Source organism: Equus caballus, chromosome 3 (assembly GCF_041296265.1).
Source record: "Equus caballus isolate H_3958 breed thoroughbred chromosome 3, TB-T2T, whole genome shotgun sequence".
NCBI lineage: Eukaryota > Metazoa > Chordata > Mammalia > Perissodactyla > Equidae > Equus > Equus caballus.
The window spans coordinates 125,350,302-125,370,212 of record NC_091686.1 but is presented as its reverse complement, the minus strand read 5'-3'; the positions used below and the strand labels follow the sequence as shown (position 1 = coordinate 125,370,212).

General features: G+C 61.3%; 2 protein-coding genes across 13 annotated transcripts; one reads left to right on the top strand and one right to left on the bottom strand.

Annotated features, from left to right (window-relative positions):
- Positions 1-712: 712 nt before the first annotated feature.
- On the bottom strand, positions 713-19,710 carry SLC49A3 (solute carrier family 49 member 3). 12 transcript variants are annotated; one of them, XR_011437667.1, is made up of 13 exons: positions 19,308-19,502; positions 15,703-15,861; positions 15,302-15,515; positions 15,074-15,150; positions 13,880-14,017; positions 13,633-13,749; positions 12,725-12,877; positions 12,294-12,451; positions 11,937-12,046; positions 2,478-2,834; positions 2,062-2,116; positions 1,194-1,292; positions 713-791 (listed from the first exon to the last, which is right to left on the bottom strand). XR_011437667.1 is itself a non-coding variant. In XM_070264098.1 (13 exons), exons 1-13 carry the CDS (start codon positions 19,440-19,442, stop codon positions 766-768), a joined length of 1,542 nt encoding a protein of 513 aa, XP_070120199.1. In that variant the 5' UTR covers positions 19,443-19,502; the 3' UTR covers positions 713-765. The 12 variants fall into 12 exon arrangements, 9 of the variants coding, with proteins under 9 accessions (XP_070120199.1, XP_070120201.1, XP_070120200.1 ...); XM_070264098.1 differs by having other exon boundaries at positions 2,478-2,578; XR_011437669.1 differs by lacking the exon at positions 12,725-12,877 and having other exon boundaries at positions 19,308-19,505.
- On the top strand, positions 6,996-10,250 carry MYL5 (myosin light chain 5). The gene is given in 8 exon segments (XM_023638602.1): positions 6,996-7,025; positions 7,561-7,592; positions 7,594-7,660; positions 7,848-7,923; positions 8,767-8,871; positions 9,300-9,378; positions 9,829-9,877; positions 10,139-10,250. Coding segments are annotated over 8 exon segments (525 nt in total). The 3' UTR covers positions 10,226-10,250.
- Positions 19,711-19,911: the final 201 nt, after the last annotated feature.

Below are 19,911 nucleotides of genomic sequence, written 5' to 3'. Positions count from 1 at the left end.
GGTGGGCTCCCCCAAACCTCGCCTGAACCACAAACAGGGCTCTGAAGTGCTTTTGCTGCTTCTGCTTTTCACACTTGCAAATGAACTCATTTTACCAATGAACTGGGACTCAAAGCCCAGGAAATCTGCTCAAGGCCTATAGCTGGGAAAGAGCAACAGTCCAACACCAGGCCTCAGGGGTCAAAGGGGCATGGCCAGCAGGGGCAGAACAGCCTGTCTGCTCAGGCATCTCAGATGCAAACCCCCTGAGCAGCTTATGCAACAGCCACACTGGTCCTCAAGAGGCCACATCCCCTCCCTGGGGTCAAGGGGAGGATTCATGAAGGGGATGGACATCCAGGTTCCAACTGTAAGGGCACCCAGCCACCTCCACCCCTCAACACTTGCACTGCCTGCTCCCTGCAGTGCTCGTCCAGGGGTCTGGGCTGTGGCTCAGAGAAGACCGAGCAGCACCCATGTCGCCCGGGCCAGCTGTGTCTGTTACAAACTGCAACCTTTAGGGTTCCTCACCGGGATACCCCAGACAACAGGTGACAGAGTTTCTGTGTTTTTGCCCTGTTTGTGTGCTGCATCCTGGGTCTGTAATGGGTGAGCAGTTCTTCTGAAACCCCCCTCCCCATCTCCACCCCACCGAAACTGAGGAGGACAGAGTACAACCACTGAGCTTGAATCCAGAAATGGGACAAGTGAGACAATAAAGAAAGCCACGGCGTCACCCCACAAAAAGCTTTATTCATCCACACTGCTCCAGGGAGCCAGGCGGGCTCACTTCAGGATGGTGTCCTCTTGGGCTAAAAGGTTAAAGGAAACATGTGTTACTCCATGCTCAGTTGATCCAAAAGGACCACTTCAGGGTCTGGGTTTCAAGCAACCCAGTGTCTAATTCCAGTGGAGCCTGCCCGTGCTCTCCTTCAGCTCCCATCCGTGGTCTTCCTCGTCCCTGCACTTGTGACTGAGACCTGCCACGGCAGTCGGGGGAAAAGTGTGCCTGGGCCTCACCAGATGCAAGGTGTCACCATGTCCCCCAACATATAGGACTCTGCTCCCCTCCCCCGAGAGGAGGACCACAGGGCCAGTGCTGGATGAAAGGAGGCCACCCCTCCCTCCACTGTGGGGCTCACACGGGCCAGCAGCTGTTTGTTTCTGAAAATCTGGATGGAAGACAAATCCCCAAGATGCAGTAACAGGAGTACCTTCTGCCAATTCTCTCTCGATCCGCTTCAGCTCATCCTGCTTCTTCTTCTCCTCAGCTGCTATCCGCCTTTCCTCTTCTGCCCGAGGTTTCAGGTAACCTGTTTCAGGAAAGCGGGAAGGGAGGAGGTTTCAGTTAACTTCTTCAAGGAAACACTGCATAGAAGGAACTCAGTCCACACAAAAAGTTACCTAAGGGGCACTGAATACGCCAGGTGCACCTGCTGCCACCTCCTTCAGCTGGATGTAGGTGGAGGCCTCACCTTCACCCCTCAACAGAGAGCCCAACTCAGAGGGCAGCTGAAGGGTCCCCGCTGCTGCCCAGGCACCCTGCTCGCTCGCTCCATCCTCTGTGCTACAAGGGCTGCCCAGCTCAGACCGCAGCACGCCCCCAACACCCACTCGGCTCCACGGTTTTCAACAAAAATCAATTGCTTTCCAGTTCCCTGGGCGGGCCAAGCAGCAGAACGCACTTTGGGTCTTGGCCACTGGAGCCAATGCACACCCGAGCTACCACACACCTGAGCTAACACACACCTACCTGAGCTAACACACATCTACCTGAGCTAACACATACTTGTTTGAGCTACTGCACACCCGAGCTAATGCACACCTGATGGAGCTAATACACACCTACCTGAGCTATTGCAGCCCTGCTTGAGCTACTGCACGCTCGAGCTAATAGACACCTGCTTGACATAATGCACACCTGCTGGGGCTGCGCTCAGAGATCAAGCCCCTCCCACCCTGCCCCATTTCTCGCCCCTGGCGCGTTTACTTCGCTAGGGTTTACTGGGGGCACCGGGGAGGCCGAACAGGCTCTGAGAAGCCCCGAGCGCCGCCCGGTCGGCGGGGACAGCGGTCACTCACTGTAGCGCTTGGCTCCGTAGGCGACGCCGAGAAACAGGGCGGAGTAGCGGCCGAGCTGCAGGGAGAGGGCCGGCGGTCAGAGGGACGGGGGTGGGGGTCGCGGGCTCCGCGGGGAGGGGGCGGGGGTAGCAGGCTCCATGAAGTAAGGAAAGGGAACGGAGGTCGCAAGGTCCGTGGCTTAGGGAGAGGGGGGCGCGGGTGGCGGGCTGCGGGGGGAGGAGGTCTTAGGCTCCACGGGGTCGGGGGAAGGGGTGGGGTAGCAGTCTCCGCGGAGTAGAGAGAGAGAACGGGGGTCGTGGGGGAAGGGGATCGCAGGCTCCACGTGGTTGGGGGTGGGGGTCGCGCGCTCCAGGGGTCGCACACAGGGGACCCACACGGAGCCAAGCACCGAGCGGCAGTTACGAAGCCTGGCTCACCTTGATGAGCGGAGAGACCTGAACCGGCGGCACCATCTTGTCCGTGACCTTCGCACCGGAAGCACAGAGCCGGGCCGAGGACGCCGCAAGGTCCCGGAAAGCTGTGGAGACGCAAAAGCGTACCCAGGCGAGCGCATGCGCCGTCGGCGGCGAGCGGACGTGGGGCGGTGCCCCCTGGCGGACGGGGTCGGGGGCGGGGGGAGCTGCGCGCGCCCGCTTGTGGGTGACGTCACCGGGCGCGCCAGAGGTCCGAGGCGCGCGCTTCGCGATCAGCTGCGCATGCGCCTTGGCCGGGCGGCGAGGGCAGGCTGCTGGGCTGTGCGTCGGTCCCGTGGCCCTTGACGTTCTCCAGCCAGGCTGAGCGCAAGTCGAGGCCCGCGCACCATAGGTCCAAATAGAGGAAACTATGAGTCAAGCTTGCAAAGTGCAAAAGAGAGTGCGCTCCGTGCGCTTGCCCTGGAAGTCGGGGATGGAGCTCCAACCTGCCCAGGCGGCTGGAGTGTGGCCCCGACCCGCCCAGGCCTGTCCAGGCACGCCCGGCCGGTCAGCCGCCTAGACGGCCAGGAAGGGGTTTGGGCACTAGGTGTGACCCAAGCGCAGGCCGGCTCCCCCTGGGCAGATCTGTGCCCCAGGCACCCTTGTCCCCAGGCCTCTTGTCCCCAAGCCCCTTGGGTAGGGCTGGTACTCCTGGCCCTCTTGTCTCCAGGCCCCATGTCCCCAGGATCCCTTGTCCCCAGGTCCCCTGGTCAGGCCCCAAGCCCCCAGCCCCCTTGTCCCCAGGCCCTCTGGTCAGGCCCTGTGCCCCAGGCCCCCTTGTCCCCAAGCCCCTTGAGCAGGGCCGGTGTTCCTGGCCCTCTTGTCTCCAGGTCCCATGTCTTCAGGCCCCCTGGGCAGGCCCTGTGCCCCCAGCCCCCTTGTCCCTCAGCTCCTTTGTCCCCAGACCCCCGGGCAGGCCCCCTGCCCCGGGCCCCCTTGTCCCCAGGTCCTCTTGCCCCCAGGCCCCAGGCCCCCTTGCCTTGATGAATAAATTAAAGCAACAGGATACATTGGAGTATATGAGGAAGCCATTTGGGTTAAAACTAACTTGGGGGCGGCCAACCACATTGCCGAGTGGCTAAGTTGGCACGCTCTGCTTTGGTGGCCCAGGGTTTCGAATCCTGGGCACAGACATGGCACTGCTCATCAAGCCATGCTGAGGCGGCATCCCACATGCCATAACTAGAAGCACCCACAACTAAAAAATACACAACTTTGTACCGGGGGGCTTTGGGAGAAAAAGGAAAAAAGTAAAATCTTTAAAAAAAAAAACAACTAATTTGGCCCAACCTTGTTTTTCCAAAAGGGCCTGACATGGCCTGTTGAGCAGGCATTGTGCATCTGCTTTAAACATTTACAATGTCCCAAAGACAAGAATGATGTCCCTAAAGATAGGGATGTGGCTTCCCCCCATATCAGCATTTCTTTAAGGATAAGCATCTCTTCCTGGAGACTAAGGATTAATTACCAACCTGCTGTGGTCACCAGGAAGGCAATCTCATGACTGTTTTAAAAGGGACATTCTTGTCATATGTGATGTATGCTCTTTGTTCCAAGACAGTATGTAACCACTCTGCACACCCCACTTCCATGGTGTGCTTCTTTCCTTGGGTAAGAAAGTCCCCAGGCTACAGTCCTCAGACCTGGCACATAATAAACTCTCACCAATTTTAACCCACAGATTGATTCATCAACACCCCCCAGGCCCCCCACAAGGCCCTCGCCCCCCTGGACTCACAGAGCCCCTTCCTGGGACCACACTGCCTTGGCTGCCCCCCCCCAGCTACCCCCTAGTCATTGTCCCAGCCCCCCAGCAGAGCGAGAGCTTCCTCACCCCAGAAGCTTCTCTGGCAGAGAGGGCTGGGGTCTTCTGGGAGGACCGCCCAGTAGAGCCTGCTCCCTGGGTCTCCGTGACTCCTGCTTCAGGACTCTGAAGTCCAAGTTCTAAGGTCCACCTCAACCCGTGCCTCAGGGACTGTTGAGGCTCACTCTCACTTCTGCCGCACTCTGCTTGTGGGGGGGGCGGGGTCACACCTGTGGGATACTCCGTCCCCCTCAGAGTAGCTGCCCATCTCCCCCAGCTCTGTGGTCAGCCCCGGGGAAGACACTGCGGGGCCAGCCCCGAGTGTGCAGGGGGGTTGCTCAGAGAGGGGGCAGTGGTGGCCAGACAGCCTCCCAACTGAGCTGACACATGGCAACAGTCTGAGGGCCTGGAGGGAGGACCACCCAACCCCGGGCCCTGCACTGCTCCCAACAGAAGCTACTGAGCACCAAGGCTTGGGGTTTAGCAGGCTCCCCGCTCCACTGGGGGGGCTGCTTTTACTTACTCCTCATCAGACCCACCTGTTTCCAAAGAGAACTTAACTATAAATCTAAAGAGAACAGGAAGCAGCCGAGAACTCCAGGGCACATGGCAGTGCTTAGTAAATCTGCACGGCAGAGGGGAGGGCCCGGGCAGAGCCTGCTCCCTCTCCAGCTTGTTCTGGAGCCCTGGCTCTGGGCCTCCCAGCTGGGACACCAGAAAATCACCTGAGCTGTCTCCTGGGCTGGGGGTGGGAATGCCGAGGTCAATCCTACAGGCTGCTGGGCCCTTATCTGAGCCCTAGGAGCACTCCTGCCTGATGTGGGTCCTCCAGGCCCCTGCGGGGCCTGGGGCTGGGGGAAGGCCTCCCCGAGTTCCCTCATCACTCCCTGAGGAAGCTGTAAGTGCACACTGACCCCACAAGGCACAAAGTAAACCTCCTCTGCCAACATGTGACATGCGATGCTGACACGTGCGCGAGTACGTGCACACACACCCCCCGTTCTTGCCCTTGAGCAGACGACCTCAAGTGACAAACGTTTTCATTTCCCTGGATTTTAAAATAAACTGGACTTATCAACAGCTCCTGCTTCCAGAATCAAAAATAAGTGTCTCTGGGGCTGAAGGTGGGGCCAGAGTGCTGGCAGGGGGCCACATATGGGGAGCTTCCATTGGGAGGGCAGCCGGCCATCAGAAGACACACACATACTGCCCCGGCATGACCCCTGAAGCCAGGGAGACCTGCCTTGGCCCACAGCGCTTCCTGGGGGCTGGGGAGGTCCCACCTGGCTGAGGACACCAGGTCGCCTGCTGATGCCCCTGCACCTGTCAGGGCCGGCTGTCCATGCTGAATCCCGATATGCTCCAGGCAGCTGGGCTCTGCAGCTATGTTTAGTGCTCTGCTCAGCCCCCGGCTGGCCCCTGGAACCCTCCCCAGGGGTTCTGCTGGCCCTTCTTGCCTTCCCTGAGTCAGAGGCTTTCTGAGCACAGATCCCGCATGCCCACCCCTCTCAGTGTGGCGCCCCGACTTCTACAGCCCAGCCAGGGTCCCTCCAGGTGTCACAGCCAACAGAGGCAGACGGGAGCAGGGAGGTGCCTGTATAGGGTGCAGCCCAGGCTCAGGTCCCCTGCCTCGGTCACGCTTCTCCTTTTGGAAGCCCTCCAGGCAGGTCATGCCTCCCCAGGTTCCTCAGGATGTCTGTTGTCCACACTTGGTTCAGGCAAACAGTGAGCTGGCCCTGAGAGAGCATGTGGCAGCCCCTTAGGGGCACCACGTGGCTCAGAGTTGTGCCCAGGGACCTTGCAAGCCCGACCCCTTATTCCTGGGGCAGGCCCCTGGCCCCAAGGGCTCGTGCTCAGGTGTGAAACTGCCGAGTCCTGCCTGCCCACTTCATTGTACCCCAGCTTGGCTTGCAGACCCCTCCTTTGCTGCCCCCAGCCCTGCACTCCCCCAGCCAGGACCAGGGCATCCATCCTGACTCTGTGGCGACCTCCGATGTTGGGCACCGCCAACAGGCACCCTGGGCCAGGTCTCCTCCCCAGACTGCCCACAGGGCCATGGCGTAGTGGGAAGACCTGACTGAGAGCTGGCCCCGGCCAGGCCCAGTTGGGTGGCCCTCCATCCCAGAAACACTTCCCCCCGTGTGCCAGACAAGGAGCTCCCAGCCATGGGGACAGGACAAGTGACCCCAGGGCCAGAGTTGGTGGCCCTGAGACTTGTCTGCCACTGAGGCAGGGAGGCGAGGGCACTAGAACATGCTGGGGGAGTGCATGGTAACTGGCCGCCAGGGCCACTCACAGCGGCTTTGTACAAATCTGGGAAAGGCGCCCCTCCCTCTGGCTCCTGCAGCTGCCCAGGCCCTCAGTGCATGTGTAGGTTGCCCTGGAGATGCACAGAATCCGGGAGAATGAAGGCTCCTGGGTGGAGACAGGTGAGGAGACGCCTGGGAGGCTGGGGACCCTGCTGGGCCTCTGAGTCACTGCTGGGTGCCAAAGGTCACTCTGCAGTTGTCCACTCCCCCGAGGGACCAAGCCTGTCCTTGCAGGGAGTGGCAGTTGGAGTCTGAGCTGTCCTGGGGGACTGGGCAGGAGCTTAAGACGGACAACCTGGGCAGGGAGGGCAAAGACCCTTCCATCAGGCAGACCCAGGCATGGTGAGTGTGTTGCATGTGCACGCGTGCATGAGCATGAGTGTGCACATACGCTATCATGTATGTGTGTTTGTGCATGATGTGCTTGTGTGACTGGATTAATGTATGCATACGTGTTCCACATGTATGTTTGTGTTTTGCATATGTGTGCATACAAGCTGAGTTTGTGTACACGTGTGATAGTGTGTGTGCACTGGGGGGATGGAGATCCGTGCCCAACGGCTGCCCCCGTGACGATCTGGGGCCGGACGACGGGGTCTGGGCGGGATCCCAGGAACAAGCCCGTCGCCTGCTGGCCGCCTGCACAGTCATTTGCTTCCCGGACACTCGGAGGCCCAGCTGGCTCCCGGCGGGACCACAGACCGAGCAGTGCACAGTTCTGGATGAAGCCAGGGTGCCGTGCTCTCTCAGGGCCTCTTGGGCTCCCTGTGCCCACACCGAGCACCTGCCCCAGCCCTGCACCCAGCCAGGGCCCCCGGAGCGCCAGTGCCTTGGTCCACCCATCCTCTGCATTAAGCCTCCCAAAACACCTGGGTGCCCCCAAGGAGAGGCCCAGCCAGCCTAGGGACCCTCAGCCTCAGTGTTCTCACCTCAGGCCAGCAGGAAGACCAAGAAGAAGGAAGAGGGGGGCCCTTCGATCGTCTTCCAACATCTTTTCCAACTTTGAGCAGACCCAGATCCAGGAGTTTAATGAGGTGAGGGTCTGCCCTTGTCCTGGGAACCCACCACCCAGAAGCTCCTGCTTGGAATTCCCCTGGGAATTGTAAGGCAAGTGACCAGAGGACCTCACGTGAGCCTTGCTCGAGAACCAGTAAGAATAGGTGCCTGTCCTCACGGGGTGCAGCTGGCCTGGCAGCCCTGTGACCCTGGCCTTGGTTCCAGGAGTTCACACTAATGGATCGGAACCAAGATGGCTTCATCGACAAGGAGGACCTGAAGGCCACCTACGCTTCCCTGGGTAGGTGCCCCAGGCAGAACTCTGCCACAGCCCACTGCGGAGTGTCCTCCAGCCTGTGGAGCCCAGCTCCCCTCCTCAGCCTTAAAGCTGGTCTGACGTCCCACAGGCTGTGAGAAGGGGGCAGGGCCTCCCAGGGGAGAAATGCCCTCTGCTTTGATCAGGGCAGGCAGAGGACACCACCAGGGCGAGACAGGGTGGGTGGCACAGCCCCAGCATGGGCGTCCTGGATAGGGGGCTGGGGCAGGGCTTGAGGGGCGATGCCCCGGGGACACCACCGCACAGGCAGGCACACTAAGGAACAGAGCTGGTAGAGGTGTGGAGGCCCCTGGGGCTCCTCCAAAGAGCCAAAGGCTGGTTCTTTCCAAAGCACAGTACCGCCTGGCCCGCTGCCCTCCCCCTCGACTCCTCATCTGGGGACGTGCTCTTCTGAGCCCGAGGCGCTCCTGCCCTTGGAGCTGGGAGGGCAGACTGGTTTCTACCTAGTGGGGTTCACACAGACCAGCTTTCTCTCTGGGCCCCCTTAAGTCAGGTAAGCAGATCACAGATCTTCCCGGGCTCCGTGCACAGCCTCCTCCTCCTCCAGCTCCTCACAGTCCCTCTCCCATGGCTCAGGGTTCGGGGTTCTGCTGACGTGCAGAACCTGTTCCCCACCACACCTCCGCCATGTGTACCACCATTTGCTCACCTCCCTCCATCTGGTCTCCCCCAACTTTGTTCTGGGGTCACCTGGAGAACGACAAAGAGGGGCAGTCCCATGGGGCACCTGCCAGTGGGGACAATGGACACATCAACAAGGACAGCCAGGTGACATTCCTGCCCAGTGACCCCCCTCGTCTGTGACAGGCAAAATCAACGTCAAGGACAAAGAACTGGACACTATGCTCAAGGAGGCCTTAGGGCCCATCAACTTCACCATGTTCCTGAACATGTTTGGGGAGAAGCTGAGTGGTAAGGGCCAAGGGGCCAGGCGCCCTCAGGTGGGTGAGCCAACGCAGTGTGTGTGTGTGTGTGTGAGTGTGTGTGTAGTTAGCTCCTAACACTTAGAAATCCAAACGTTTCAAATAAAAATCCAAATTTTCAGATCTCTTGAAAAGCCCTAAAACCTGGCATTCTGGGACCCACAGCTGTGGGGCCACCTCCTGTCTCCTGCTGGCGGTGGCCTCTGTCCCTCACTTGCTGAGCACTCACCCCAGCTCTGGGCCAGGGCAGGACCCTGGGGACCCCGAGAATAGTCCCCCTGGGGCTTCAGGGGCTCCCAGGTGCTCAGGAGCAGGAAGGATGCTCAGGCCGAGGGCATGGATGGGCGGAGGCAGGACCCCAGGGCGGGAGCAGGCCTGGGTCCTAAATGCCCAGGGCTCGTGGCCTCTTGTGGGCAGGTACTGATATGGAGGAGATCATCCTAAATGCCTTCAAGATGCTGGACCCCGATGGCAAGAGCGGCGTCAACAAGGACTAGTGAGTGTGGCCATGGCACCCAGGTGTGCCCTGCATCTGAGCCACGCCAACCCCACCCCCAGCTTCTAAGACTTGAGCAGTCCACTCCGGGATCCTGAGTCCCTCAGGGCAGCCGAGGGCAAACCAGTCCTGCCCACGCAGGGCCCAGCACCCAGTGACCCGAGTGGTCACCACCACTGGGATATGGCTGGGTCTTTAGCCCCCTTGAGGCTTCTTCAGCCAAGCCCTGGGGACAGGTGTATTTGCTGTGCCAGGCACTTGCCTCTAATCTCCCTCAATCTCCGGCCCCCAGGCGTGAGGACCCCTGAGGGTGCAAGTCAGGCAAGGCTCCCTGGGCACCTGCTCTGTGATCAGTGAAGTCGTGAACTGACCGGGGCACAGGGCTCCCCTGGGGTGGCCCCTCCAGTTCCTGACAGCAGTCTAATCGGGCCCCTCCCTCCTTGTCTTCAGCATGGAGCGGCTGCTGATGTCGCGAGCTGACGAGACGACCGCTGAGGAGGTTTGGCCCTCTGGGCCCCCACCCCACCACCTTCACTCCTCCAAGGCCCTCTGTGAAGCCCAAGCATGGCCCTTGGGTGGGGGAAACACGGAGTGGCTGAGCCCAACCCACCCCTTGCTCTGCAGTGTCCTCAAGCACAGAAACAAGACTGGAGGCACCTGGAGTTCAGCGCGTGTAATTCCCCCAGTGGCTGCAGGCCCCGCGGAGCCTTTGCTCCCTCCCTCTGCCTGGGCCTGACTTCCAGACCAAACCCACTCGCAGGTGGACCAGACGTTCCAGTTGGCGACCATGGATGCCACAGGCAACCTGCACTACAAGGCCCTGAGCTACGTGACCGCCACGGGGTAATAATAAACATGAACCTGAACCCACAGACCTGCCTGCGAGTGTCTGTCGGGGGAGGAGGAGGTGTCCTCCTGGGAAGTGGGAGGGTCTGCAGGGTGAGCATCTGCCTGTGGGTTCCTCCCTCTACTTCCCTCTCCCAGCCCAGCCTGGCCCAACCTGCTCCCCACACCTGTCCTGAGCACCCAGGCTGGGGGTCTGGTCACTCAGTGGTCAGCAGAGGTTGAGAGAGGCTCTGGATGGGCTCCTTCAAGGAAGGCCTTCCCCACACCTGTCCACTCCAGACTCAACCATGCTGGGTGCCCTCATGACCCCCAACCCATCCAGCTCCCTGTCAGCCCATGCCCCTCATGCCCCCCATACACTGCCCCGTACCTGCCACCCTGTGCCTGTATTGGCCACTGGGCATCCTGCCTGATCAGTGGCTGCTTGTCCGCACAGCAACAGCTTTTCTTGCTACAGCCACAAGGTCCCCCAGACCACCCTGTCGTGCCTTGGGTGTGCTGAGGAGCCCGAGTCCCTAGGCATCTGCAGGACGCTGACACCCCATCCCAGGCTCAGCCATGGCTGGCACAGCAGAGATGACCAGGGCCTGCCTCTCCCACCTCCCGTTCATGTCCCCAGGCCTCTTCTCGACACACCAACTGGTCCCTTGGCCTCTGGTCCTCTGCAGGGCTCCTTGTGGCATCTCAGCAAGTCCTGGGGGTCCTGGGGGCTCAGGGCTCCCAGGAGGAGGGAGGCAGTGTCAGGATAGCCGGCCCCAGGAATGAGCTGCCTCTGAGCTTCCTGTGGCATCAGTGCTGGGAGTTGTGGGGTCCCAAGGCAGAGGCTCAGGGGTGGCTGCAGGGTAGGGTGTGTGGTCCTCAGCTACCGCACATGCATCCTCCTGGATGGAGGGGCTCATGCTGGCCTCAGCCTGCAGGCGCCGGTATGGGGTGTGGAAGAAGAGCACCAAGAAGCAGCTGAAGCAGGTGCACAGGCCGGCCATCAGCAGCATGGACACTGGGGAGACACAGCGCAGCTCTGCCCCAAGGCTCGCCCAAGTGCCAGACCCCCCCCCCCCCGCCCACAGCACCCGGGGTGGCTACAGAGCCGCAGAGCCCCAGCAGACCCCATGAACCACTACCACAGAGTGACCCTGGAAACAGATCCCATCCCAGCCCCCAACAGGCCTCGAGGGCACATTCACAGACCCAACCATGAATTCCAAGGTCACCATACCCATCTCAGGTTGTGGGTGTGCACGACCCCACTGGTGGCTGTCCCCATTCCCGATTCTCTGTCTGTCTCTCTTTGTCTCTATCTCTGTCTCTATCTCTCCCTCTCTGTTTTTCTCTGTCTCTGTGTCTGCCTCTTTCTCTCTCTCTCTCTTTCTCTCTGTCTGTGTTTCTGTCTCTGTCTCTCTCTGCATCTCTTTCTCTTTCTCTAATCTCATTTTAAAATAACTCACACAGGTGGTTTAGAGGCTGGGCCTTCGTCAGGGCCTCAGGGCTGCTCCCGCCATATTGAGCCTGGGGGCCCTGACTCTTGCCCTCTGACCCCATCCCGCCCTCGCCCCAAGGGTGCCCTGCACCTGCTCATCAAGGACAGCAGACGGTGCCAAGAGAAGGGGGCCCATGGAGGGGAGGTTCCCAGGGCTGAAGCCAGGGTCAGGAGGTGCCCAGCCCTGACCTCCTCACCAGTGCTCTTGGGGGCTCCCATGGGCCGGGTCACTCACCCATCCAGTCCAATGGGCCCTGGCCATCCCGGCAGGTGGAGAAGGATGGCTCCGCACGACGAACGGTCAGAGTAGTCAGCAGCACCATGATGAGCACACCCTCGGCCTGCCTGGATAGCCACGAGGCCCTCAGCCCTGCCCTGGGCACTGCTTGGCGCCCGCAGGGCCAGTGGTCATTCTAAGGGCAGCGTGCTGCTCTGGTCAGTGTGGGCCCCAGTGGCTGGCCCAGGCCTGCATGGGTGCTCAGAACATGTCAACCCCTGATGGAGCAGGCAGGTCACCTGCTGTGAGGCCTGGGATGGGCAAGGAGAGGGTCTCTGGGGTCCCCAGGGAAGTGGCAGGGGGACAGACACTCACCCAAGCACGAAGACGAGGCCCGTGGCCGCACCCTCACCCACAGGGAAGGAACACTCGACCGCCAGCTCCATGGCTACGGGTGCCACAGAGAAGCCAAAGAGCCCAAACAGCGAGCAGATGACAGCCAGGGCATGGGTCTGTCCTGGAAGCTGGGACACCTGGGGGGCAACAAGCCGCACAGAGGGTCCAGGCAGCAGTCAGACGTGCCTCAGCCTGGACACCCAGACCCAGCCAGGCCCTGCACAGCAGCTCTGTCTCTGCAGGCCTAGAGTCGGGGGCCGGGGAGCCCATCCCATCCAGAGATCAACCAGTGGGCAGTGCCATGGCCTGAGAGGGCCTGGATGTCTGTTTTGGCTGAGCTGCCAGCTGCCCTGCCCCAGGGCACCCCACTCCCACCCTGGAGGGTGGTCTCAGTTTGAGGGGACTCTCACCAGGGCAAAGGCCACGCTGACCAGGGAGGTCAGACAGAGGCCAATCTTGAGGGCTTCAGTGAAATGCTTGGTCCGGTCCACGTACAGGCCGAGAACCAGTGCCCCCAGGACCCCAAATCCAATGAAGAGAGATGCACAGAAGCCCGCAAATTCCTGGAGGAGGAGAGGAGGCTGGGAGCACTCATCCTCAGGGCACAGTGCCACCAGGGCCCAGGAGGAGGCCTCATCTCCAGGATGCACACCATCACCAGAGAGCCCACACAGGGTCACTGAGCAGCACCTGAGTCCCAGGCAGGACGACACGGAAAGCTCAGCTACACGGCTGGCTGTGTGCAGGCCTGGGGGATGTGGTACGTCCTCCCCTGGAGGTGCCTCTTCCCTGTGCCACCCCACCCCAGGAATTCAACAATTTGTAAAGGGAAAGTCCTGTTTGCTACAGATGCCCCTTGGTGCCTCTGTGCCCCTGAAGAATTGGGAACATGCCAGCCCGAACCCCACACCCAGGGCTGACACTAGACAGCAGAGGGCACAGCCAGAGATGCTTGGAGCAGAGCAAGGCCCTCCCCTCTGCATCTGCAAATATCAGACGAGAACCCTTCTCTGGACACCCGTGGGGTGGGGGCTGTCCTGGGTGGGGCGTTGGGAAAGACCGTAAAAAGCAGCACAAAAAGTCCTGGTACCACTGGGCACCCCACCCCCCCAGGCTGCCACCCCACCATCTGCAGACCAAGTTTGGCAACATGACTTTACACACACAGCAGCTCAATGCCACCCACAACAGGAGGTCACCCCATCCAGGTGTGGAAACTAGCAGCTGGGGAGGTCATGGGCCACTCCACGGCCACAGGCGGGAGAGTGGCAGAGGCAGACAGCCTGCAGGATGCAGCCCAGGGCAGGCAGGCACTCACGTTGGAGTAACCCTTCACGCAGAGGACCTGCTCCAGGAGGGCCAAGAAGCTGGAGAAGATGCCGATGCCGCCCCCAAAGCACACGGCCAGGATGACGTAGGCCTTGTTCCTCACGAGCTGCAGGGGAGGGGGCCGCTCAGCCCAGGAGCCCCAGCAGGACACTCAAGGGCTCCAACAGGGCCTGTCTAGGCCCTTTGCCCTCCTTGGCCTCCAGATCCACCCCAGCCCCAGATCCTGCAGAACCAACCAGCTTCAGCCCATCCAGGAACTTCTCCGAGGTGGAGCAGGCAGCCCCAGCAGAGGGCGGGGTGGGGGGCACACTCTCCCAGAGGCATGCAGTGGCCAGCAGGCAGATGAGACCGGCAGGGATGATGTAGATGCCCAGCTGGGGAGAGGGTATGCATGAGTGCACACGTGTGTGTGTGTGCGTGCATGCACCGGCCCTGGTGGACACACACACACAGGCACCTCACGCCTGCTGCTCTGGGCTCCAGGTGGCACACTGCCCCCCTGGCTGGCTGCCCCACTCTCCATCCCCAGGTGGACATCGGAGAGCCCCAGGGCTTGTGATGGGCCAGCTCTGCTTTGCTTCATTTGGAACCCTGGCTTTTGAAACATCGCCCAAGGATGACTCCCACACACAGTGACAGTGACAGCCATAGCCTGACCTTCCCCTGAAGTTCCAACTCACCCATCCAATTGCCAACAGGACCCCTCTCCCCACCTCCATGAATGACCCCAACACTCACTCAGCTGCACAGGTGGAAGCCCCTTGTCCTTCAGGGCACCTCCAGACCCTCGGTCCACGCCTGCCCCCATTCCCTGACCCAACCAGAGCCCCAGCTCTCCCCCGGACACTCCAGCCACACCTCTTGTCTCTGGGTTGTTCTGGACCAGACTGAATCACTCTCCTACTTAGAAACCCTGGATTTTCCATTGCACCAAAGCCAACCACCCACCCCCAGGATGACTCTCCCCTCTTCCTCTTTCCTTGCTCAGTGGACACACCGGCCTCTGGCTGCAGCCCCCACCCCTTCAACCTCAAGTCCATCCCAGGGCCTTTCTCTGCTGGTCCCTGGTCTCCTTCTCCACAAATGCCTCCTCCTGATCCAGTCAGCCTCTCACCTCACCGGAGGCCTCTCCCCACCAGGGAAACCTCCCAACAGCCTGGTCCCCAGAGCTGTGCTTGACACTGAGAAGTGCCCAGTAGTTGCATATGTGGAGAAATCCTGCATGCACCAAGTGTACTCACCCATGTGGCCACAGGGAGGGGCAGGTGTACACTCACACAGGTATGGACATATGTGCACGTGCAAGCCCACCACGCATGCACACAAACACACACGCAGATGCATGCATACATCACACAAACACACATGTACACACACCTGCGTGTGCACATGCACACACACGTGTGGGTGTACCTTATGAGCTCCCTCACCATTAAGGGGACGTCCTCCTTGTTCTTTACCAGGGCGGGCGACAGCAGGTTGGCCACCAGGATGCCCAGGGGGTTTGCTGGATGGATGGACAGAGACATATGTCAGCTCAGCTGTGGCCAGGCCTGGTTCCCAGCCCACAGGTGGAGCCCTCTGCCCTCCAGGAGCTGAGAGTACAGAGGAGCCAGGACCCGCGCAGGAAGCCAGAGGTGACCAACAGCACGACTCACACATGGTGCCGATCATGTTGGCTGTGGCTCGCTGGTGCTCGGGGAACCACAAGGCAGCCAGCTTGGCTGGAGAGAAGATGACCAGGGTCTGGGCCAGGGCACAGAGGCTCTGCCCACCCATGAGGAAGGCAAATGGGTCCTGCGTCTCGATCTCCATGCAGGGCAGGCTGCGGAGCACACTCCCAGCAAAGTTCAGCCATGCACACAGGACGGTCTGCAGGGACGGGGTCAGGAGTACAGCCCGGCCAGCCTGGCCTCCCCTCCCAGCACCTGGCCTCCATCCCACCACCCCAATGGCTCTGCCTGGGGACCTGGTCTGGGGAGAAGGCAATGGCTCTCAAGCCCACACTCAGGAACTCTGCTCCATCCCACAGAGGGCCCTGGTATAGAGTCTGACTCACCGCCCAGCGGAGCCCAGCGAAGTCCAGAACCCAAATGGATACCACGCCGAACGGGATGGACACCACAAGGTAGACCAGCGAGAGCCAGTTGATCTGCTCAGTGGAAAGGACGAAGCGCTGGGCGACCGTGTTGGCCACAGGTGCGAAGCTGAGCCACAGCTGTGGGACACACACTGGCGTCAGCCCGGGGGCAGCACCACAGACACCATAGCCACCAGCTGTCCCGTGCTTGGTCAGCCAGCCTGAGGGAGAGAAAGTGCCTAGCAGTCCTGTGAGGGCTGGGGTCCTCACCCAGTCACCCCCGAGGGAGGGTACCAAGTGGGGAGGTCAGCGTGCCCAGGCCGTGGACCAGCACAGTCCTTGCGGGCATGGTCCTGGTGGCAGACAGAGGCCGACAAACTGGTGGGAGCCTGCAAGACATTGAGCTCCGCCGGGACTGACCGTCCAAGAAGGGCTGTCAGCAGGAGATGGATGTCTGCCATGCAGGGGGGTGCTGTGTGGTGGGTGGGTGTGAAGGGGCCTAGACTGGGCTTGGAGCATGGGGGCAGGAAGAGGGGTGAGATGAGGGCAGCCAGCAGCCCTGGCCCCAAGGCCCACGGATGTGTAGTCTGCCCAGATGGACCGGCCAGAAGAGCATGTTTGGGGGGACACTCAGTGCCTGTGGTGGCCACATAGGCAGACAAGGGCAGGAGGCAGGGTGAGCCCAGAGTCATGGAGGGACCAAGGGGAAGGGACAGCAAAAGGGCAGCTTCATGGGGTGGGGTTGGGGGCAGAAGGGGGTCCCAAAGGCACCTCCAGCCTGTCTGCAAACTCAGTGATGAGTCCCATGGGGAAAGACCTGGACTGCATGCTGGCCTTGCCCACGGCCAGCCCGACCTCCCGACAGGAGACCCAGGCGTCTGGGAGGTGAGACCCTCCCCGAAGCAGGTGACACTTCCTAGCCATAGACACTATCAAGGACTGGGACTCAACCCCACAGATCCTCAGCAAACAGCGAGTGCAGCTGGGTCAGTGGGGAAGGCTCCCTGGAGGAGGTGAGACACTGTCTCATACTTGAAAGATGGGTGGGCCAAGAGGACAGGAGGGGCTTGCCAAGGCTTACTGCAGGCTTGGGCCAATGGCGAGGGTGTCACAAATCACAGCTCAGGACCACTCCAGTGCTGTGCGGACCTGGGAATGCAAGAGCTTGCCCCAGGCCACACCCTCCGTGGTGGAGGCAGCGAGATCCAGGCTTCCTGACCCAAGCAGAGCTCTGACCGCACAGCCTCACATGACAGGGAGCTTGGGCAACAGCTGCCATCTCTTCCTTTTTTTCAGGCCAGAGGAAGACACAGATGTCCAAGGTTCAGAAAGAGCCCTCCCGCAGGCCCGGGCACTTCCTGCCCAGCCCAATCCAGCAGAGAAAGCACGAGGTCTGTTTCCCAAACCTGCCCGGTGAGCAGAGCCCAGGCCTGCCCGCCTCGCTGGTCCTTGTTCCTGCCCAGAGCTTGTGGCTGGTGACACAAGGAGATGAGAATCTGTCCCCAGTGCGCAAAAATCCCGTCTGATCTGCTCCCAGCCCTGCCAGGTGCCCTCACGTCCCTGTGAGTGTGCTGGCGGCCGCCCCACATGCTGGCTTTCGCCCAGACTGCTGGGGTGTCTCCTTGGGCCACTCTGGGGCCGCCCAGACCTCACTCTGAGCACTGGTCCACCTACCCTCACGCTGCCCTCTTGGAACCTGGGAGGCCTGGTTACCCAGCTGCAGATGGAGCCAGAGAGGGACTCAGTGAACTTGGTCGGGGTAAGCCTAATGGTCAGTGCTCACCACAGTGACCAGAGCAGGGATCACAATTCCTGGTGAGACTCCTGTTTGCTCCACAACGACTGGTGGATAAAAGAGGAGGGCAGCACAACACTGCCTCAGGGTCCAAGGAGCTTCTCACGGCCACTCGCAGACCTGTCCACTCCAGAGGCCGAGGAAGACCCCTGCTCTGCATCCTCAGACCACTGCAGTCAAAGCCAGTTCCAGCTTCCCAGTGTCTAGACTCAGGGACCTGGGGCCCAGCCACAGTGGTGAGTCCCGCAGAGAAAAAAGACTTCTGGAGTCCTGGCAGACCCCAGGCCCCGGCCGTGGATGCCACCTGTGCTGGCACAGGGCTGGCTGTCCACATCAGTCCATAGAGTAAAGGAGAAAAAGGCCCCAAGAAATTTGGAATGACATCCAAGAGTGGCTGCCTGCCAAGAACCTCCCTGAGGCTTGTGGGCCCGGACTGTCCATGCCTGCCTGCCCATCCCTGCTCCCTGATGGCCCTGCAGCTGCTCGGCACCTCCCGAGCTGTGGGTCCTACTGCCAACTGTAGCTTGGCATTACATGATTATGTGGTGGCCAAATGCTTTCCAACCAGTCCCCAGGGTTCTGTAGGAGGCTAGTCATCATGTGCAGCTTTCTTCAGGCACACTCAGGAGGCAGAGGTGGCAGCACCAGGGAGGCAAGACGTGGGGTGGTCCAGTGGAGCCCTGCGAGGGGCGGCACTGCAGCCTGGTCCTGTGAGCAGGTGGCCACACCAGGGTCAGGTGTGCGGAGGCTGGCTCCAAGCTCTCCCTCCATTCACGTGCATGTGGATGCCTGTCCAAGGGATGTGGGGGTGGCCCAGCCCAGGACTGGGGCGTGGAGAAAGCTTCACTGGCTGAGCCCACTTGAATGTAATGGGCTGGGGAAAAATGAGCCCAAGCCTCTGAGCAGAGCGCCTGGGGGCTCAGGGGTGAGTATGGGGGAGTAGCAGGTGGGGGGACCAGGCCTCAGGAACTGGCAGACTCAGTTCTCAGTGACAAATCCCCTGGTCCCAGGGACTGTGATGAGGAACATGGCTGAGTCCCTGCCAACAGTGGGGACAGTTCCAGAACAGGTAATGGGTCACTGTAGACCCCAGCTGGGGAGCTTTGGCGAGACTGGGGGCCAGGTAAGGAAGGCTTCCTGTGAGGGACCTCAAAACTGAGTCAAAAACCTAGGAGGGCATCCTGGGCACAGGTAAGCAGGTAGAGCGGACACTGCCCTGCCCTGCGGGGTTGGGGAGCTGAGAGCAAGGGCAGGAGCCAGACCACAGAGGCCTATGTGGAGTGTGGGGTTTTCCAGAAGGGATTAGGGGACCACTGGAGGATCCCCTTTCAGCTGTCAAAAGTGACTTCTAGTCTGTCCTGGCACAGGAGAGGGAAACTTTCAAAACCACCATAGCTCACAGCACCTGGACCCAGCTACACGAAGACAAACACCCGCCCCTTTTCCCCCTGCACAGCCACAGCCAGCAGAAGGGGCTCTTCGTCCAGGCGCCTCGGGCACCGGCGTGGTTACAGGCACTGGCGTGGTTGCAGGATCCGCCCGCTCAGGTCGCCAACAACCGCTTCACGCCCCCACCCCCACCCCACCCCCACCAACGCTGTCCCACTGTCTGGTCTGGGTCCCTGCAGACCGGAGCCCGGGAGCAGACAGGCGCCCTGGGCGCAATGGCACCCTGGAGGAAGCGAGGAGCACACGGACCCGGGCGGGAGGCGGGTCCAAGGCTCCGACTGAGTCTCGGCCTACGCCGCGCCCTGCACCCCCCGCCCCGAGGCAGCCCGCGCCCCCGTACCGTGGCGTTGGAGAAGCTGAGCAGGCTGAGCACCAGCAGGAAGACCCAGCGGCGCGCGTAGACGCGGTGGCCCCTCAGCGCGCCCAAGGTCGGGGTCTCTGCGGCTCCCTGCCCGTCCCCTGCCGGTCCGGACATCTCGGCGCCCGGTCCGCCTGCTGCAAGAGCGCCGCGCCGGCGCCGGGTCCGCCCTCGAGGGGGCCGGGCGCGCGGGGAGGGGCGGGCGGAGTCAGTCTCCGCCCGGAGGGACGGGGTCACCGCACCACCTGGCGGGAAAGGGACCAGTCGTGAAGTTGGACCCTTCCCTGTCGGCCAGGATGGAAGTCTCCGCCGCAAAAACAGGGACAGAGTCCCCTCGCAGGGGCCAAGCTGGGTCATGGCCTCTGTGTGGGGTGGACACGCCCACGCGAGTGGGGACAGGAGAGGGCGGCAAGCAGTCACTCTGACCATCGGATGGCCCGCATTTCCTGAAAGGTGCTGTGGGAAGGTCCCCTTCGCCCACCCCCACCCCCTAATTCCTGACCTCCCAACAAGTCACAGAGAGGGTTAGCCGAGGCTGGGGTCAGTTTGCAAACAGCCTCTGATCCAAGCTAGCGGGGAAGCAGGA